The sequence below is a fragment of the Melanostigma gelatinosum genome, assembly GCF_949748355.1.
Source record: "Melanostigma gelatinosum genome assembly, chromosome: 1".
NCBI lineage: Eukaryota > Metazoa > Chordata > Actinopteri > Perciformes > Zoarcidae > Melanostigma > Melanostigma gelatinosum.
The window spans coordinates 1,400,531-1,419,856 of record NC_136634.1 but is presented as its reverse complement, the minus strand read 5'-3'; the positions used below and the strand labels follow the sequence as shown (position 1 = coordinate 1,419,856).

Sequence of the window (19,326 nt, the reverse complement as noted above, 5' to 3'; positions counted from 1 at the left end):
TCTTCTGCAGTTTTACTGTATTCTCAGCTTATTAACACAGCGGCCATCATGAGAATGCCATCAGTCGTGGCTCCCCTCTCTCCACGTGGCTCTCGTATGGCACATGGTTTTCTAATTCTGTCTGATGCCCGTCTGAGAGCCGGCAGCTGTTATCTGGGGATATGATACAGCTGTCAGCACGGGTCAAATATAACCGGCATTAAGGAATGACATGCCATACCCGAGACATTGTTCAGGCTGCAAAGTGTTTCCTGATATGAGACCAGTGAAACAAACCCATACAGATTATTTACCGCCCAGTGTAGCCATAAAACAGGAGCCTGAAAAACCACGTAATCCAGATTATCATGGGACAAACCAGGAGACTCAAGCCTATACTTTCTTCCAGCATCCCTATGCATGATGTGAGACTATTTTCTGAGTAGAAATACAGAAAAAAGCATGTATTTCCACAGGTTGGAGATTAGGGAGCGTACAGATGAGGGAGACGCCTCATAATTAACATATTTCAATCTTTAAAGTGTTTGGTTTCCTGCTGACACGTCATTTTATTCTGTAACAGCTCAACAAAAGGGGAAACAGCAACAACTGGAATGTCGTCCCAAATCCAAAAGGAGCAGCTGAGACTGAAACCAACGCCCTCTTGGCATCCACATGAATGCTTTTTCCAGCTTTGTTATGTTTGTTTTTTAGCTATCGGCTGCAGTTTAAACAAAAGTAAGTAAACCTCAAAATAAATCCTAAATTATTAGTATTGTTTTAAATTCTGTGACTTAAGTGTACAAACGTTTTTAAAATACTTTTAAAATCGTCATCTTAAAATGTCCCATTAGCTAAGGATTAGCATCAATTTTACATTAGCATAAAGAGTGTCGCATTCATTTGCAGGATGAGAGAAAAGCAGACATTTTAAGTACATATACACAGTACGAGCCTGTCAGATAAATGTCTCATCGCTGCTACAAGCACTGATCTTAAAGCTGCTGTACAATAGTATGAAACAGTTCTTCAACTGATTTTCTCTCAACTCTAAATTTACAGCATTTGAACATGAACTTGTGGTCACTGAGCTGTAACGTCTTATGCTTCTGTGTTATTTACTTATTTAAATGAAAAATAAATTAAACTCTGTCATGTGTTAAATTTCCTTTTCTCTCACTATTTCTCTGCATTCAATGCCAACATTTATACTTTGCCACAATTATAACTGCAATCAGACATAAAGGGAAAATTGCACTTAACTGCAAAACCTTACGAGCTTTGTGAGGTCCGTGATACAAATTCAACAAGACCATGAGCAAGATGAACATGAAGCGTTCTTATTTAATGTGACGAGGAACGTACATCACACTTCTTGTTTGGGACAGTTTAGAAAAGATGACACGATGTTAGTACAGAAGGCTGAATTACACTTCTGCTGTAGAGGAGTCGCTCTTTATGTCATCCATTACTGACAATGCTAACGCAGCGCTTTAGCTAACGTAACACTAACATGCAGCTAACGTCGCTAACGTGTAGCTAACGCCGCTAACATGTAGCTAATGCCGCTAACATGCAGCTAACGTCGCTAACATGTAGCTAACATGGCTAACATGCAGCTAACGTCACTAACATGTAGCTAACGTCGCTAACATGCAGCTAACGTCACTAACATGTAGCTAACGTCGCTAACATGAGACACCAATGGGCGCAGACACTACAGTCAGAGGACGAATGAGACAAATTTGTTGATAGATTGAAATAGTCAAACTTTAGAGAACATGTTTACATGATGAACTGTACATGTGATGCTAGTTTTATCTTTATCTTTGAATGCAGAAGAGATTCATCTGTGAGAAACTCACCAAACAAGTGTGTTAAAAAAGAAGATAATATCACGTAAGTTGAAAGATGAACATAATAATTATTCTCAGGGTGTTCAGTGAACACATTTATGTAAATTAAGTGATTTTATTTCTGGATTTAAGTTTGACTCCATAACAAAAAACACAATGCATGCTAACGTTTTGGTTTTGAAGAAGTTGCATCGCAGGTACCACAATGTTTGGATGCAGAAGCATGAGTCAGCCTTCACGATACAGAAGCAGTTTTGATTCACCACTCATGTATTAATACTGACATCAGTACAACACAGTACAAATACACAACACAGTACAGCGTCAATAAAGGCAAAAGCAGAAGGCAGCTTAGATTCAAAGAGTTTTGTTCCAATGAAAGATATCCAAGAACTACCTGAAACCTGCCGCATCTCCCGCAGATTCATTACAGGTTTATTACAGATTCATTACAGGTTTATTACAGATTCATTACAGGTTTATTACAGATTCATTACAGGTTTATTACAGATTCAGTACAGGTTTATTACAGATTTATTAGAGATTTATTACAGATTTTACAAAGTATAAACTGTGTAACTTAACTTTGGATAAAACACTTTACTTTTTACAGCCTAAATTAAAAGGTAAAATGTTTGGAAGTAATGATTTGTTTGCACAGTCATCACGTTTAAAATCCTGCAAACCAACTGAGCAGATTATCGTTCATCACCACACGAGAAGCTTAGAAACACCATCAACACCATGTCTTCAGATGTGAACCTTCAGTTGACAAATTGTCCAAGATATTCACACATAACCGCCACGTCTCGTCTGTTTAATAAAGTAAATGGTAGGTTTACAGTGGATATGCAGCATGTTGGAATAAAACTCTTCTGTTACAAAGACGTTCGACCTGAATTCTGTCCTGAAAAGCATTCGTTTACGCCCAACAATCCACGACGGATTTTAACTATCAAACATCTTCTTCCTGTCGGACTTGTCTTCAATGTTCTTACGCCAGTCGCCCACATCGCGCAGCTGCTTGTCCTGTGAACACACATGATGTTTCATCAAAGACAAAATACAGAAAAAGAGGGAAATAATCAGTGTAAAAAGATGTTAAACAACACATTGCCCATTAAATGGCAAGTGTAAATAAAATATATTCATTCAATGTTAAATAATATGCGCTATACTTGTAAGCTTATATTGCGGAGTTGTGAGGTCACTGTAAGTAGGTCAAAAACTCCGAGCAGGGCATTCCGTCGCCTGTTCGCACGATCGAAACAGATACAGTGGCCCTGAAAGAAACACTTGCTTAAACCACACGTTTAACTGCTGGACATAATACTTCTGTTACAAATAAATGTTCTTGCTTGAATTGAGCTAAACGCCTCGATCTCAGTCTGTTCACTCGAGTTACATCCTCAACACAAGTTGTATTTTCATGTTCACTGCTTTCTCAGAAAATACTAATTTAATTATTCAGTATTAACGTTAGGCTATAAACTAACTCCACCACGGTCACATGACTTCACGTCTCCTCCAATAAGATAAAGGAGGACTAGTGTTCTAGTGCGGACAAAACCAAGACAGCGATGGCCAAGATGCCAAACTTGAGGCTTCAAAACAGGCGACGTCACGGTGGCTACGTCCATTTGTTTAGACTATAGTCTATAGTTAGAATGCTATGCTACGTAAAGAGGGTAAGGATACTAAACTGGGAAATGTTTTAATATATTTTATTGACCTTTAATTTAATGTCTTATTCTTATTGATTCATTTTTATGTGTATTCATGAAGTAAATAACTCCAACTATTTAGGCAATGTTTGCAAAGATTTAACATTTGGGAACTAGTAGTTACTGGATGTAACTGCAGGTCTATGAGTAGGTGCGTAGCCCTCTTTGGGCTTTGCTATTGGAGGAGCCTCGATGGGGTTAACCACTAACGACGCCCGATAGAGTTCACAGCACAAAATACAACTACAAAAACAAGGAATTGAAAAAAACGTTTCGTACTAACAGTACTAAAACAAGGTGTTATTGGCAATAATATAGACATTTTAAGAATTCAGATTCCAGTACCAAACCTGGTGAGTACTGCAGTGTTTATCGGCCAAACGTACAAAAATACAAGTAATAAACCAGATTAATCTTGAAACCATTGCTGCAAGTCAAAGGAGAAAGCCTGTAACCAAGACAACAAACTAAACCACGGTTCAATGAGCCGAGTCGGTAGAATATTGATGGTCATTGTTTTCGGACTGAAGTTCCGATGAAGCAGGCAGCAGCTCACCTCCTCCTTGACCTCCTTCTTGACCTGCTTCAGGTTGGCCCTCAGGTCCATGTTGACCGTGTGCTTGGAGCCCAGCAGAGCCTTCAGCATGGCGTCAGCAGACATGCGCACTTTCTTCAGACGGGGTCTCTTGAACTTTCCCCTCATGTCCACGATCTTTATGTTGAGGTCTCTCACCTTCAGGAGGATTCAGGACACAAGAATAGACTTCATCATGGGTCAAATCATCTGATATTATCGTGGTCATTACAGTTGTCAGTTTTGAACATGCATGCATACACTTTAAATTAAACTTCTGTGATCACAGGAAACTGTTGTGGAGAGTTGTGGTTTGGGTTAAAATAAGTCTCTTACGTAAATAAGTACGTTATGTACGCAATGTAAGTTATGATAACTTACATTGATAACTTAAAAAAACAACAGCACATCGTGTATTTCCTCCTTCATTCTACGAATGTATCATGTTGAATTGAGTTCATGTAAAAAGTAAATCAAGGTGAACACCTCAGAGCTGCTTGCTAGCATCACAAACAGACGTGAATGATCAGCGCCTCACCTCATTGAGGACCAGGTTGAGTTTGAACTCGATGCCGTATCGCTCCTCCTCACTGATGTCGATCTGGCCGTGGAGTTTCTTGCAAAGCTCCTGAAGAGAAAACAGGATTTTAGTCATTTTTATGGCTGATTGCAAACTTTTAGCAAATTGATTTTACCAAATTTGGGCTCAAATATTCTAACCGACAGAACAGAGACAAAACAAATCGGCGAAAGTGTGTGGCGGGAATTATGCTATTTGACAAAGAATATGAATATAATATACGTCATATGCGTGAGAGGACGACTCTACTGTCTGAATGATGCTTTTATTTTGTAGAAAGTCTCTTCACTAATAGATGTTATTTCGTTCAGTAGATGGAGAACAAAACTCTGTTCAATGCTTCATCTGAAAGAGACAAAGATCATCTGATCAGCAGCTGAAGAAGAAGAAGAAATCAGCAGGTAAAAGAAACAGGAAGCTGAGATTTAAATAAAACAGCTGGTGTCTGAATTATAATGTTTATATCTGTTATTACTGAAGTAAATACACTTTTCATAGTGCATCACATAAAGCTGACAGCAGTTTGTCCCGGTCCTGGTTCTGGTCCTGGTCCTGGTTCTGTCTCACCTCGAGCTCTTCTTTGGAGTACGGCAGCTCCAGAGCAGGACATTTATCAGACAGGAACTTCTCCCTCTCCCCGACCTTCACCCCGGCTTCAGCCTCCAGCAAGTTGGTGGCCACCAGCAGCATGCATCCCTGTGGACGGCACCGCCGTTCACCTGTTAAACATTCTGAGATACAACGTGTAAACAGCGCCTCTGCTCTTCTTCCTCAATGATGAAATCATGTCTTACCTTCAGAGTGTGCTTACGCCTCGCAGACAGTCTTTTCCTGCAGGTGAAAACACAAGATGTGAATCAGACATTCAGGCCATTATCACATCAATAAATCCATGAATCTGTTGTTATGAATCTGTTATCACAAAATAGAAATCTTCAATCAAAAACACGTCAGGTGATCAGAAACATGTGTTTTCTTGTTCAGATGAGTTTTGCAGTTAACGAGAAAATAGTCCATAAAATGTACAAAAGCGTCGTATTTTATTGTTTAAGAAGTTCCTCACTTGTTCCTAAATCTGTTAACGAGTATAAGTACCTGAACAATAAACGTATTAATACATATCAAACTGCTAACTCACTCGCAGGCCATCTTGGCAGCAGGAACCGGAATTTATCTGATGAAAAAAAACAAAAAACATAAAAAACAGCATTAAAATTTCATTTGTACCTTTTAATTTACAATCACACTTCAGATAAACTTCTTAAAATGTAGCTGCAAACTTCCTCCTATTTGTTTTGTATGAAACACGATCTGAAACACTTTCCTGATGGCAGCAGCTTAAAGTCACACAGTATGTCCACAGTATGTCCACAGTATGTCCACAGCATGTCCACAGTATGTCCACAGCATGTCCACAGCATGTCCACAGTATGTCCACAGTTGCCCACAGTATGTCCACAGTATGACTGCAGTATGTCCACAGTATGACTGCAGTATGTCCACAGTTGCCCACAGTATGTCCACAGTATGCCCACAGCATGCCCACAGTATGACCACAGTATGCCCACAGTATGTCCACAGTATGACTGCAGCATGTCCACAGTATGTCCACAGTATGCCCACAGTATGCCCACAGCATGTCCACAGTATGTCCACAGTATGCCCACAGCATGTCCACAGTATGTCCACAGTATGCCCACAGTATGCCCACAGCATGTCCACAGTATGTCCACAGTATGCCCACAGTATGTCCACAGTATGCCCACAGCATGTCCACAGTATGTCCACAGTATGTCCACAGTATGCCAACAGCATGTCCACAGTATGTCCACAGCATGTCCACAGCATGCCCACAGCATGCCCACAGCATGTCCACAGTATGTCCACAGTATGCCCACAGTATGTCCACAGTATGCCCACAGCATGTCCACAGCATGTCCACAGTATGCCCACAGTATGTCCACAGCATGTCCACAGTATGTCCACAGTATGTCCACAGTATGCCCACAGCATGTCCACAGCATGTCCACAGTATGCCCACAGTATGTCCACAGCATGTCCACAGCATGTCCACAGTATGCCCACAGTATGCCCACAGCATGTCCACAGTGCCCACAGTATGTCCACAGTTACCCACAGTATGCCCACAGTATGCCCACAGTATGTCCACAGTATGTCCACAGTATGCCCACAGTATGTCCACAGTTACCCACAGTATGCCCACAGTATGCCCACAGTATGTCCACAGTATGTCCACAGTATGCCCACAGCATGCCCACAGTATGTCCACAGTATGCCCACAGCATGCCCACAGTATGCCCACAGTATGTCCACAGTATGTCCACAGTATGCCCACAGTTACCCACAGTATGCCCACAGTATGCCCACAGTATGCCCACAGTATGCCCACAGTATGTCCACAGTATGCCCACAGTATGTCCACAGTTACCCACAGTATGCCCACAGTATGCCCACAGTATGTCCACAGTATGTCCACAGTATGCCCACAGTTACCCACAGTATGCCCACAGTATGTCCACAGTTACCCACAGTATGCCCACAGTATGTCCACAGTATGTCCACAGTTACCCACAGTATGCCCACAGTATGCCCACAGTATGCCCACAGTTACCCACAGTATGCCCACAGTATGTCCACAGTTACCCACAGTATGCCCACAGTTGCCCACAGTATGCCCACAGTATGTCCACAGTTACCCACAGTATGCCCACAGTATGTCCACAGTTACCCACAGTATGCCCACAGTATGTCCACAGTTACCCACAGTATGCCCACAGTATGTCCACAGTTACCCACAGTATGCCCACAGTATGCCCACAGTATGCCCACAGTATGCCCACAGTTACCCACAGTATGCCCACAGTATGTCCACAGTTACCCACAGTATGCCCACAGTATGTCCACAGTTACCCACAGTATGCCCACAGTATGTCCACAGTTACCCACAGTATGCCCACAGTATGTCCACAGTATGTCCACAGTTACCCACAGTATGCCCACAGTATGTCCACAGTTACCCACAGTATGTCCACAGTTACCCACAGTATGCCCACAGTATGTCCACAGTTACCCACAGTATGCCCACAGTATGTCCACAGTTACCCACAGTATGCCCACAGTATGTCCACAGTATGTCCACAGTTACCCACAGTATGCCCACAGTATGTCCACAGTTACCCACAGTATGTCCACAGTTACCCACAGTATGTCCACAGTTACCCACAGTATGCCCAGAGTATGCCCACAGTATGTCCACAGTTACCCACAGTATGTCCACAGTATGTCCACAGTTACCCACAGTTACCCACAGTATGCCCACAGTATGTCCACAGTATGTCCACAGTATGCCCACAGTATGTCCACAGTATGCCCACAGTATGTCCACAGTATGCCCACAGTATGTCCACAGTATGCCCACAGTTACCCACAGTATGCCCACAGTATGTCCACAGTTACCCACAGTATGCCCACAGTATGTCCACAGTTGCCCACAGTATGCCCACAGTATGTCCACAGTATGCCCACAGTATGCCCACAGTATGCCCACAGTTACCCACAGTATGCCCACAGTATGTCCACAGTTACCCACAGTATGCCCACAGTATGTCCACAGTTGCCCACAGTATGCCCACAGTATGTCCACAGTATGCCCACAGTATGCCCACAGTATGTCCACAGTTACCCACAGTATGCCCACAGTATGTCCACAGTATGCCCACAGTATGCCCACAGTATGCCCACAGTTACCCACAGTATGCCCACAGTATGTCCACAGTTACCCACAGTATGCCCACAGTATGTCCACAGTTACCCACAGTATGCCCACAGTATGTCCACAGTTGCCCACAGTATGTCCACAGTATGTCCACAGTTACCCACAGTATGCCCACAGTATGCCCACAGCATGCCCACAGTATGTCCACAGTATGTCCACAGTTACCCACAGTATGCCCACAGTATGTCCACAGTTGCCCACAGTATGCCCACAGTTACCCACAGTATGTCCACAGTATGTCCACAGCATGTCCACAGCATGCCCACAGTATGCCCACAGTATGTCCACAGTTGCCCACAGTATGTCCACAGTTACCCACAGTATGCCCACAGTATGTCCACAGCATGCCCACAGTATGTCCACAGTATGTCCACAGTTGCCCACAGTATGCCCACAGTATGCCCACAGTATGTCCACAGTATGCCCACAGTTACCCACAGCATGTCCACAGTATGTCCACAGTATGCCCACAGTATGCCCACAGCATGTCCACAGTATGTCCACAGTATGACTGCAGTATGCCCACAGTATGACCACAGTATGTCCACAGTTACCCACAGTATGCCCACAGTATGCCCACAGATTCCCACAGTATGCCCACAGTATGTCCACAGTTGCCCACAGTATGTCCACAGTTGCCCACAGTATGTCCACAGTTGCCCACAGTATGTCCACAGTATGCCCACAGTATGCCCACAGTATGTCCACAGTATGTCCACAGTATGTCCACAGTATGCCCACAGTATGTCCACAGTTACCCACAGTATGCCCATAGTATGTCCACAGTTGCCCACAGTTACCCACAGTATGTCCACAGTATGTCCACAGTATGCCCACAGTATGCCCACAGCATGCCCACAGTATGTCCACAGTATGTCCACAGTTGCCCACAGCATGCCCACAGTATGTCCACAGTATGTCCACAGTATGACTGCAGTATGCCCACTACATGCCCACAGTGTGACTCAGCCCTTACTTTGGGCTGGGTGTGGCCCCTCTTGGCCTCCTTCATAATCTTATGGCCGTTTTTCTGAAGAGTTGTTCAGTATTAAGAAACACGAGGGATCTTTGTGTCGGTTTGTCGCCCTTCAGACCATTTGCAACATTGATAAAAGCTACAATTTCAAGGATACACACATTTAACAACATTACAATCACCTCAGAGAATATATGGAAGAGCCTTGTTAAATCATGGAACCCTGTAAGCTGCATTCTCTCTAGTGTCCACCAGGGGGCGACTCCTCTGGTTGTATAGAAGTCTATAGAAAATGACTCTACTTCTCTCTTGATTTATTCCCTCAGTAAACATTGTAAACATGAGTTTATGTCTCAATCTCTAGTTTCAAGTCTTCTTCAATACAGCATGATGTTCATTTAGTACATTATGGTCCATTTAGAGTCACACAGACCATAAAGCAGGGGATGCTTTAGGGCGGGGCTACACGGTGATTGACAGGTCTCTACCACGGCATTGTCCGGTCTGGGAGTTGTCCGTGTTTTTACTTCCTTAAAAGTTAATTCGAACATTTTGGTGGCCTTAAACATATCTTAATCAGCATTCCGTTGTACCCCACCCTCAGGTGTCACATCTGGTTGCAAAAAACAAGATGGCGACGACCAAAAAGCAAGATGGTGGCGACCAAAATCCCGAACTCCAGGCTTCAGAACGGCAGTCCACCAACCAATGGGTGACGTTACGGTGACAACATCTACTTCTTATATACAGTCTATGTGAGCGACAGCCAATCAGCTGACAGAGTCTTGCGACATATTGGCCTGTGTTACATAGAATGTCTTCCCACCTGAAACAGACGAACGCGTCTCCCGGCAGCAGAAATAATTATTGTGTCAAACTGAAGCTTGCTTTGTTTGCTGGTTTTATATATTGGTGTCCTTGTTTTAAAGTAATTCACGTGTTCTTATGAAATGTACTGTAAATATAATAACTGTATAAAATGAATAAATAAAAGTACTTTACGTCTGAAGTGTCGTCTGCTCCATCCTGCTGGTCACATGTTCATTCTATCTTAAGACTTCAAAGTGAACTGCAGGACATTGAGTGGAAGTGAACTTTGTAACCGAGGCCGCGTTAAAGCCTTGAGGACCCGACCGCTGTATTTTTAGCAGCACGGCTGTGAGGGATCTCGGTCCAGACACCTGTGGCACGCTGCAGAAATGCCTCCACAGCTATTGGACGGATTAGCATTAACATTTAGCTTTCGGACATTTACGATCCAGAGAGGGTGACTCATGAGGACTTTGGTGATCCTCTCTGGCTTTTCTTCTTGCGCCACCAACGGGTTGTAATGTATTTTAAAGTTGCACCTCATGGTGGGAAAGCTCTAAAAATGGATTATTGTAGTTTTAATGTCTTTGGGGCTGAACCAAAAACTCATTACTGTCTCCAGCTCGTCCAAAACTCAGAGACAAAGACATATCACGACCATCCTTCCAACGCTTTTCAAGATTTTTTAACTTTTCCTTTTTAAGTCTTGTTTTTGTTTGTTTCCCAGGTCGTCCTGGCTTACGAATAAGATATTTTATAGAAATTACAGTGCATTACTTTTAGTAAGTTTAAGTACAAGCAGTCTGCACAACAAGTCCTCCAACCCAGACACAACTAATCAGGTCTCAAACCTCCCAAAACGCAGATACAACTGGTTTCAGACCCCATCACGGATGATTTATGTGCTTTTTTATTGCTTTGAGCACTTCAGAGTCCAACATGTTATTGAGAGAAACATGAGAGCCGAGCAGAACATTTAAAAATAAATACAGTTAAACACAACCAAGACAACCGAAGTACTCTGATCTTTTACGTAGAAGTACCAGAACAACGATGTACAAATACTCAGCAACAGGTCAAAGTCCTGCATTCAACTACATCGCAGTAACATGTTCATAGTGATATGAGATGATTAATACTGAAGCAGCATGTTTCTGTCGTGGAGTTACTTTTAAATACTCATACAGTTTAGTTTAGTCCAGTGGGTCCCAACCTAAGGGGTCAGGTCCCTCCGAAGGGTCACCAGATGAATCTGAGGGGTCCTGAGACGATTAAAGAGAGAGAAATTATTTTTTTGCGTGAAATATTTTATACGTTTTCTTCTCTGAGCTTTAAACTGTTGCCGCCGTTACACGTGTCTTGTCTTTTTAATGTGACTTTTGTGATTGGATGAGTCGGATCAGAACGTTTTACCCGTTACCTGGTATTTTAAAAGCTTTTATTTTGAAACAGCAGCCCTCTCTTCCCTTTGAGGAACTGCCATGTGGTTTAATAAATAGTCTGGATTGTGTCCACATGCTGTCCTCACCTCACTGAGACCTGAACTCAGTGTGAACGAGACCGCCTCGGGATGTGGTCTGGCTGATCGAAATGGATTTTTTTTTTAAATGTGTCGTATGATTCTTTAATTTAAAACTCTAAGTCTGATTGTCAGAAAATGTAGTGAAGTAAAAGTGAGTTAAATGGAAATACTCATGTTCTATCTGCATTCACATCTACCTCCCCTCTGAGGAAGCCGACCCCCTTTCAGGACCAGGTTTTCGAGGACCGCGAGGTCACTTCTCGAGGTGCTCGGAGGCCACACGGTGTTTGGCTGAGCTGCTTGTGACGGAGCGGTGGATTAAGACGACTATTCCTGGAGCCTCAGCTGTCCCGAACATCTTCAGTATGGAGAAGAGAACATGAATGACAGCGGGCTCGTCTTAGAAACACGTCAGACGTGTGTGTGTGTGTGTGTGTGTAGGTGTGTGTGTGTGTGTGTGTGTGTGTGTGTGTGTGTGTGTAGGTGTGTGTGTGTGTGTGTGTAGGTGTGTGTGTGTGTGTGTGTGTGTAGGTGTGTGTGTGTGTGTGTGTGTATGTGTGTGTGTGTAGGTGTGTGTGTGTGTGTGTGTGTGTGTGTGTGTATGTGTGTGTGTGTAGGTGTGTGTGTGTGTGTGTGTGTGTAGGTGTGTGTGTGTGTGTGTGTGTGTGTGTGTGTGTGTGTGTGTGGGTGTGTGTGTGTGTGTGTGTGTAGGTGTGTGTGTGTGTGTGTGTGTGTAGGTGTGTGTGTGTGTGTGTGTGTGTGTGTATGTGTGTGTGTGTGTGTGTGTATGTGTGTGTGTGTAGGTGTGTGTGTGTGTGTGTGTGTGTGTGTGTGTGTGTGTGTATGTGTGTGTGTGTAGGTGTGTGTGTGTGTGTGTGTGTGTGTGTGTGTGTGGGTGTGCGTGCGTGCGTGCGTGTGTGTGTGTGTGTAGGTGTGTGTGTGTGTGTGTGTGTGTGTGTGTGTGTGTGCGCGCGCGTGTGTGTGTGTGTGTGTGTGTGTGTAGGATTGTCTCTGGAGGGTTTAGCTGGACGGGTTGGCGGTAACCCAACACCGAGGAACATCCCTCGGACGAACAAGACGTGAGAGCGTACCGCAAATAATCCCTGTTGTTGGGCGGAACAGTTGATCTTCACACAGACAGAAATACAGACGCGAGGCCACGATGGCATTTGACGCCCGACGACACAAAAACAGATGTCTGGTTGTTGAGGGACAGGAAACTACGGAAACCAAAATAAAAGCTCGTCTATTGTAGGAATCTTAAAAGACATGAAAATAAAATGTTACTGTTGCGTAAACATTTAAATATAACTTTAATGTTGTTACGGTAGGGATAACTTTAACAACTTAAAATACTGTCGTGTAGTTTAAATGTATATTTATATTGTGTTTGAATCTTGTTTTTAAAAGACAATAAATAAAACGTAAATCATATATCTATCATGTCTTGGGATGGCTAATTTAAACAACTCAAGTAGTTTAAATTTAACATTTTTTTATTGTTTTTAAAAGATATTAAATAAACTTTACTGTTGCGTTGTTTTCAAGAATGTATTATATTTCTAAAAGGATGTTATGATGTCAGATTTATTAAGTGCAGTAAAAAGTAAAATACTCTGAGATGTAGTAGAAGTAGAAAGCAGAATAGAATAGAACGGAAAAACTCAAGTGAGGTACAAGTACCTCGAAACTGTATTCGGTTACATCAATAGATGAGGTTTAAACTTTAGATACAGCAAAGACAAATGAATGTGTAATTTATATTAAATGACATAAAGCTCCGTCTTTGTTATTCAGAAGAAGAATGAAACGAAATCTATCGAACTTCCATTCGATCAGCGAGAATATCCTCTACACGAGATTGTAAAATACCATTTCGCCGCAATACTTTTGGTCACCTGCCTTCACAGCAGCACAGCAGTGGAGCAGCAGCCTGACGGCGTGAGGAGCTGCAGCTCCATCAGCACTTTCAAATCCAACTTAAAAAGTCTTTTAAAAGCTGCACACACTCACCTCCATTCTAGTGGTCTTTTCTGACTTCATGTTATTGACAAACACCAATTTTTGATGTGCTATTTGTGTGCAGCGTTGTATTGGGTGTCTTGTATGTTCTTTATGGTATATCTTTGTATTATTTATTTTCCTTTCCTGTGTTACCGTCTTGTCCTTGTTGACCTGCCAAGGGACGGATGCAAAGTAGCTTAAGCTGCAATCTGGTACAGAGCATCGACTGGAGACATCCATGTTGAAAGTGCACATGGTTAAAAAGATTGAAAAGAAGATTTGTCCGGTGCTGACAGGAGGATAAACACTGACGGGTCCACTTTCAGGTTCGAGCCTTGTAGGTGTGTCGCCTTTCAGAGAGAGCCGTCACCGCGCTGAACCCACACTAAACAAACTGAAGAAGAAGAAGGAGGCTCGGACCAACAAAGGAAACCTAAAACTTTCCACTTTTTTAAATTGTGTCAACGTAAAAAAGTATGTTAAAGTCAGCGAATGCCAATTAAACGTCAACTATTGATGCAAAGTGCTAAAACACTCCGAAAGAATTCCCCAAAACATCAAACATCTGCATTGCCCGTTGCTATGGAACACTTTGATCAAAGAACAGCCAAACGTCACATTGAGGATGTTTCTTTCACAGACAGAATGAGATTTTGGACAAACAAAAGATAAATTCCGAACAAGCGTAGCGACCAGATGAAGCATCTGTTCGCCTGCTGTCCTGCAGAAGAATGTGCAAAGAAAGAAGAGAGAAAGAGTCCTTACGTTAGACCAGGCGGAGGGTTCAGCTCAGACCGAGTCCCGACCGGACCCAGAGCTAAGAAGCTATATATTGCAATCTGTGATAGTCCTCTAAATCCTCCACTTTCTCTTTATGGAAGCGGATTACCGGTCACACCAATGGGCTGGCAAGGTCATGAAATACAGTACTGTGTCATCTGCCCTCATTATAAATAACCCTTTGAGGTCCTTTTCTGTATCATCTCGCTCCATCCGGCTTCTGACGGAGACAAAGCAGGAACGTGATCAAACCACAGAGGCATTTACTAATCAACGGCGGACAATATGAAGTGTACATGAAAGTTGCTGCCACAGAGCTCGACTGTGTCCAGTCACACGTGTGAGAGGACGACTCTACTGTCTGAAGGATGCTTTTATTTTGTAGAAAGTCTCTTCACTAACAGAAGTTATTTCGTTCAGTAGAAGGAGAACAAAACTCTGATCAACGGTTCAACTGAAAGAGACAAAGATCCTCTGATCAACAGCTGAATAAGAAGAAGAAATCAGCCGGTAAAAGAAACAGGAAGCTGAGATTTAAACATGAACAGCTTCCTGTTTCAGTGTCAAGAGTTTCACAATAAAAGCAACGTAGAACAAGCTGGAATCAACAATTAACTTCAGACTTCACAACAGAAACAGAAGGTTGGTCTGAGTTACTGGTGGAACATCAGCTGATCTAATCACAGTTTAAAGCTCTTTAATCTGTATTTACTGATCAACAATGAAACCAGTTCATTATTCTGTCATGTGACTCTGAGAGGGAGTTTAGATCGTTTCATTCAAACGAGTTCACATGGAAATAAAACATCTGGTGTCTGAATTATTCAGTAACATCGGTTAGAATAATAATTATTCCACCGATTCCATCAATTAGTTTGAATTTCAAACTGTTTTAAAGACGTTGACGTGCGAAAGCCGATAATAACGCTGGAGTCTCATTACTTTCTAGACTGACACAAAACAAGGAATGAAATCAATGTTTGTCGCGGTATTTAAATCAAACAGCTTCCACACTTCAAGGTGTTCGGTCTTGAAGCAAACCCTTTTCATTATATGTGGATTATGATTATGTCTTCAATATAAAGTTGAACTCAGTGTTGCTGTTGTCGCAGCGCGGCGGCTCTGGAAGAGGAAAACTTAAAGTAATCATTGAGTTAAAGTTGTTCACAAACATTAATAAACGTTTATATGCCCTGATATCTATATTATTATTATGTTAGATAATAATATAATGTATAAATATACATGTTTATACTTCTTATGAATGGTAAACAAAGGGGTTAAAATAAACTGTTGAGACAAAAGGTGAAAATCAACCAAAACGACATAAATACAATAATTAAAAAAGACTTACTGACCTCAGATCTGTTCTCTTTGTGATCCGATCACTTTGGTGTTTTAAAGTCAGCATGAGGAAGATGAATCTACTTCACAGAGTTCCTTTCAGGGTACAAATGTTTTTATACGACATTATTTGGAGTCATATTTCTCACGTCAACGACGTGTTGAAGATGACACCGTGAGAGGATTTACACGTCATAAATCAGCAACAACCGAGGAACTTTAACTCGGAGTCGATTATGTTCACGGCTTTTTAACGCTCTCATGACTCATTAACTCACATCCAGCTGTTCTATCCATCATGAGCGCTACAATTCAATACATACTAATTCAATTCAACATGTACATACTTGTGTAATTGTTTTTATACAACAATTATTACATTTGTAGTGCATGTATATTGAATATCAATTTAAATTCACAAAATTGAGTTTAAATTAGTGCCATCGAAGGGCGGCGAACTATTACCCATGAAACCTCCACACATTCATTGAGATTATGTTTAGTATTATTCAATAATTGTTCTTTCATGGCACTTAAAAAGCTATCGTGTAGTTATGGTTCAACAAAACGACTTCTAAGGGCGACTACTTTCCCTCAACGATACCGTTGTCAGAGGAGCCTCCGCCTCAGATTTAGCTGCTAGCTAACGTTAGCTAACGTTCATTTTAAATACTTATATAATATGCTTAAGATTTAACTTTGAGATTCAAAGTACTCTTAATGTGTGTAATATAATAATGATTTAATTATTATTAATTGTATGAACACCTAAGTGACTATTTCATGTGTTATCAAGGTCCAGCTCGCTAGTTTCCTGAAAGGTGCTAAATACGAAATTCAGAGCACATCTCATTGACTCCATAAGGCTCTCAACATGGCGACAGCTCAGCGGGCGGCTCATAGCTAACAGTGCTAATTTCTGATTTCTGCCTTAATATTGTGATTCCAGTTGTCAAATTTTGGGTTTTTACGACAAATAAGCATGACTAAAAAGGGCTCCTTCAGTTTGTTTATTCAGTCAACCTGAAGTAAACCTTTGGCGGTGGACAGCATCAGACTCTGCCCGACAACAGCAACACAACATCAGATATGACTCAACATCAACAGAAGTGAATGTAAAGACATTTTTGCCAGTTGCTGTAAACCAAAAAAGTCACTTTTCCATATTTTGTTATTATGAATTTGTTTTGTACAACACTGTATAAAATGTCAAATCGAGATCTTTTACCTTCAGATGATGTTTGCGACTCGATGACATCTTTTTCCGAAAGGTTTGAGAAAACGTTTAACATTATGGATTTCTACAGCAGCGTATTACGGCCACTGCAGGTAAAAACACATGAATATATAAAATGATATATACAATTTCTAAAGGTTAAAATTTTTAATTTACAAGAAAAACTTTCTCTGAGATTAAAGTCACATATTTACATATTAAATAAATAAATATAAATAAATATATTTACGGCGCCTGTGGTTGTGTGTTGTTCCTGCAGTGGATGACTTCATCAAATTATACTTTGCAATCAGATTTATCAATCAGGAAATGCTCTTGATTTGATCCCAAAATCACCAAATCATCAGAAACATCTGGACTTTGAAGAGACATTGTTGTGTATCGGGCGTCTTCAGAAGAAACAACTTGATTTGAATTTTTGTTCTCATAGAATTTGTGAATTCTTCCTCATGAATTTACCATTTTAATCTCAGAAATTCTAATTGTTTTCTCTGAATATTATTTACCTACAATGTCCCTGATATAAAATAATATTAATTTTAAAATCATTATAAACACGGTATGCAAAAAAAAGGTGACTTGATTTTAGAAATAAGCTGAAATGAACTAATTTTGACTGGAAACGACTCTTTTTAAATATGTTCCAATAAAATGCAGTAATGCTTCTGTTACATTTCTATAATCCTGTTTTAAATACAATATGTGGTTCTTCTGATTAGACGATATAGATTACTTAATAAGTTTGACTTTGGTGTTATTGGTCCAAATTAAAATATATACATGAACATAGAGATGAACAAGACCCAGAATTACTCACTCCGACATCTTTGCGTCTTTGGCTTCACAGCCTGCAGAGAAACACAAGTTTCCATTTGAAATGGTTTGTTAGTGTTCAAGAAAAGTATTTGAAGATCACAGAAAAGTCATTAAGTATGAGGCGGACAGGTGACACAAGAGATGTGAATAGGAAACAGGGTGGAGGGTCAGACGCAGACATACTGACTCTACTCAGAGGAAACGGGACACCAGCAGGCAGCTTCAGCCGAGGGAAAGACCTCAAGTCTAAATCAGGACAAGGATCTGGGGTCCAGTTGTCCCCTCCTGGGCATCCAGTCCTGAAAGGTCTGTCTTCTGGAAGACTATCAGGAAACACTCAACACCTCCTCCGTCGGTGCACACGTCTCCGCAAATAGAGACCGTGCAGAACGATCCAGATCGACAACAACTGCATCCAAACGGAAAGCTAAAGAAACGTCTGAAATACATCACAACGGTGATTTATCCACTAATGCTGCATTCACACGGCAACCTCCGCTTCTGCTGAAGTCACAGCTTCACGTGTTCCAGCTGCGTTCTCTCTAGTGGCCACCAGGGGGCGACTCCTCTGTTTGTGTGGAAGTCTGTGAGAAGATGACTCTACTTCTCTGAGCTACAGACACAAGACGTTCTGCACGGACCTCTGAGAGTTCAGTGACATCACCAGACAAACCAGAATACACGTTTCAGCCTCCCGTGATGATCCGACTGTTCTTCAGCAGCAACACAATCAATGCTGGAATGTTATGACCTGAAATGACTGAAGATTTAAATCATTTGTTGGCGTCAATCCTCAACATGTGACACATTTAGCTGTCACTCAAACGATGGCATCACTAAAGTCTTGTTGCTTCTACAAATACAAAATGATGAGATGACTTTCATCCAAGTTCTGCAAAACACATTCATTCATTCGTTGTGTTGAGACCAGGAGCTCGTGTGTAGATACTACGTCACATTAGTAACCACGTCTGCATGTATTTGTAAGTTTGTTCAATTTCTGATCAGTGAATGAGCAGAACTGGATCAAACATGAAGCCAAAATGAAAGGAAGCTGTCAGATGAATAACCGAGTCATTCTGAGCTCTGACATATTAAAATGTATTCAAACATTAATAAACACTCAAACTATCGCTTCACAACTCCAGAGCCCATTTACACAAACACACCTCATCACACCTGCAGCAGCGACGCCTCAACCAAAGAATCAACCCCACCAACAAGCACCACCTCAGTGGACGTCTCCACCTCCTCAGTGGACGTCTCCACCTCCTCAGTGGACGTCTCCACCTCCTCAGTGGACGTCTCCACCTCCTCAGTGGACGTCT

The 19,326-nt window shown here is 41.8% G+C and overlaps 1 protein-coding gene across 2 annotated transcripts; it reads right to left on the bottom strand.

Moving 5' to 3' along the window:
• Positions 1–1,296: 1,296 nt before the first annotated feature.
• On the bottom strand, positions 1,297–14,673 carry LOC306783325 (troponin I, fast skeletal muscle-like). 2 transcript variants are annotated; one of them, XM_079276921.1, is made up of 7 exons: positions 14,587–14,673; positions 5,852–5,887; positions 5,508–5,544; positions 5,281–5,409; positions 4,672–4,761; positions 4,116–4,292; positions 1,297–2,864 (listed from the first exon to the last, which is right to left on the bottom strand). In XM_079276921.1, the coding sequence occupies exons 2-7, from the start codon at positions 5,860–5,862 to the stop codon at positions 2,784–2,786; spliced, it is 525 nt and encodes a 174-aa protein (XP_079133047.1). In that variant the 5' UTR covers positions 5,863–5,887; positions 14,587–14,673; the 3' UTR covers positions 1,297–2,783. The 2 variants fall into 2 exon arrangements, with proteins under 2 accessions (XP_079133047.1, XP_079133048.1); XM_079276922.1 differs by lacking the exon at positions 14,587–14,673 and adding an exon at positions 12,015–12,134.
• Positions 14,674–19,326: the final 4,653 nt, after the last annotated feature.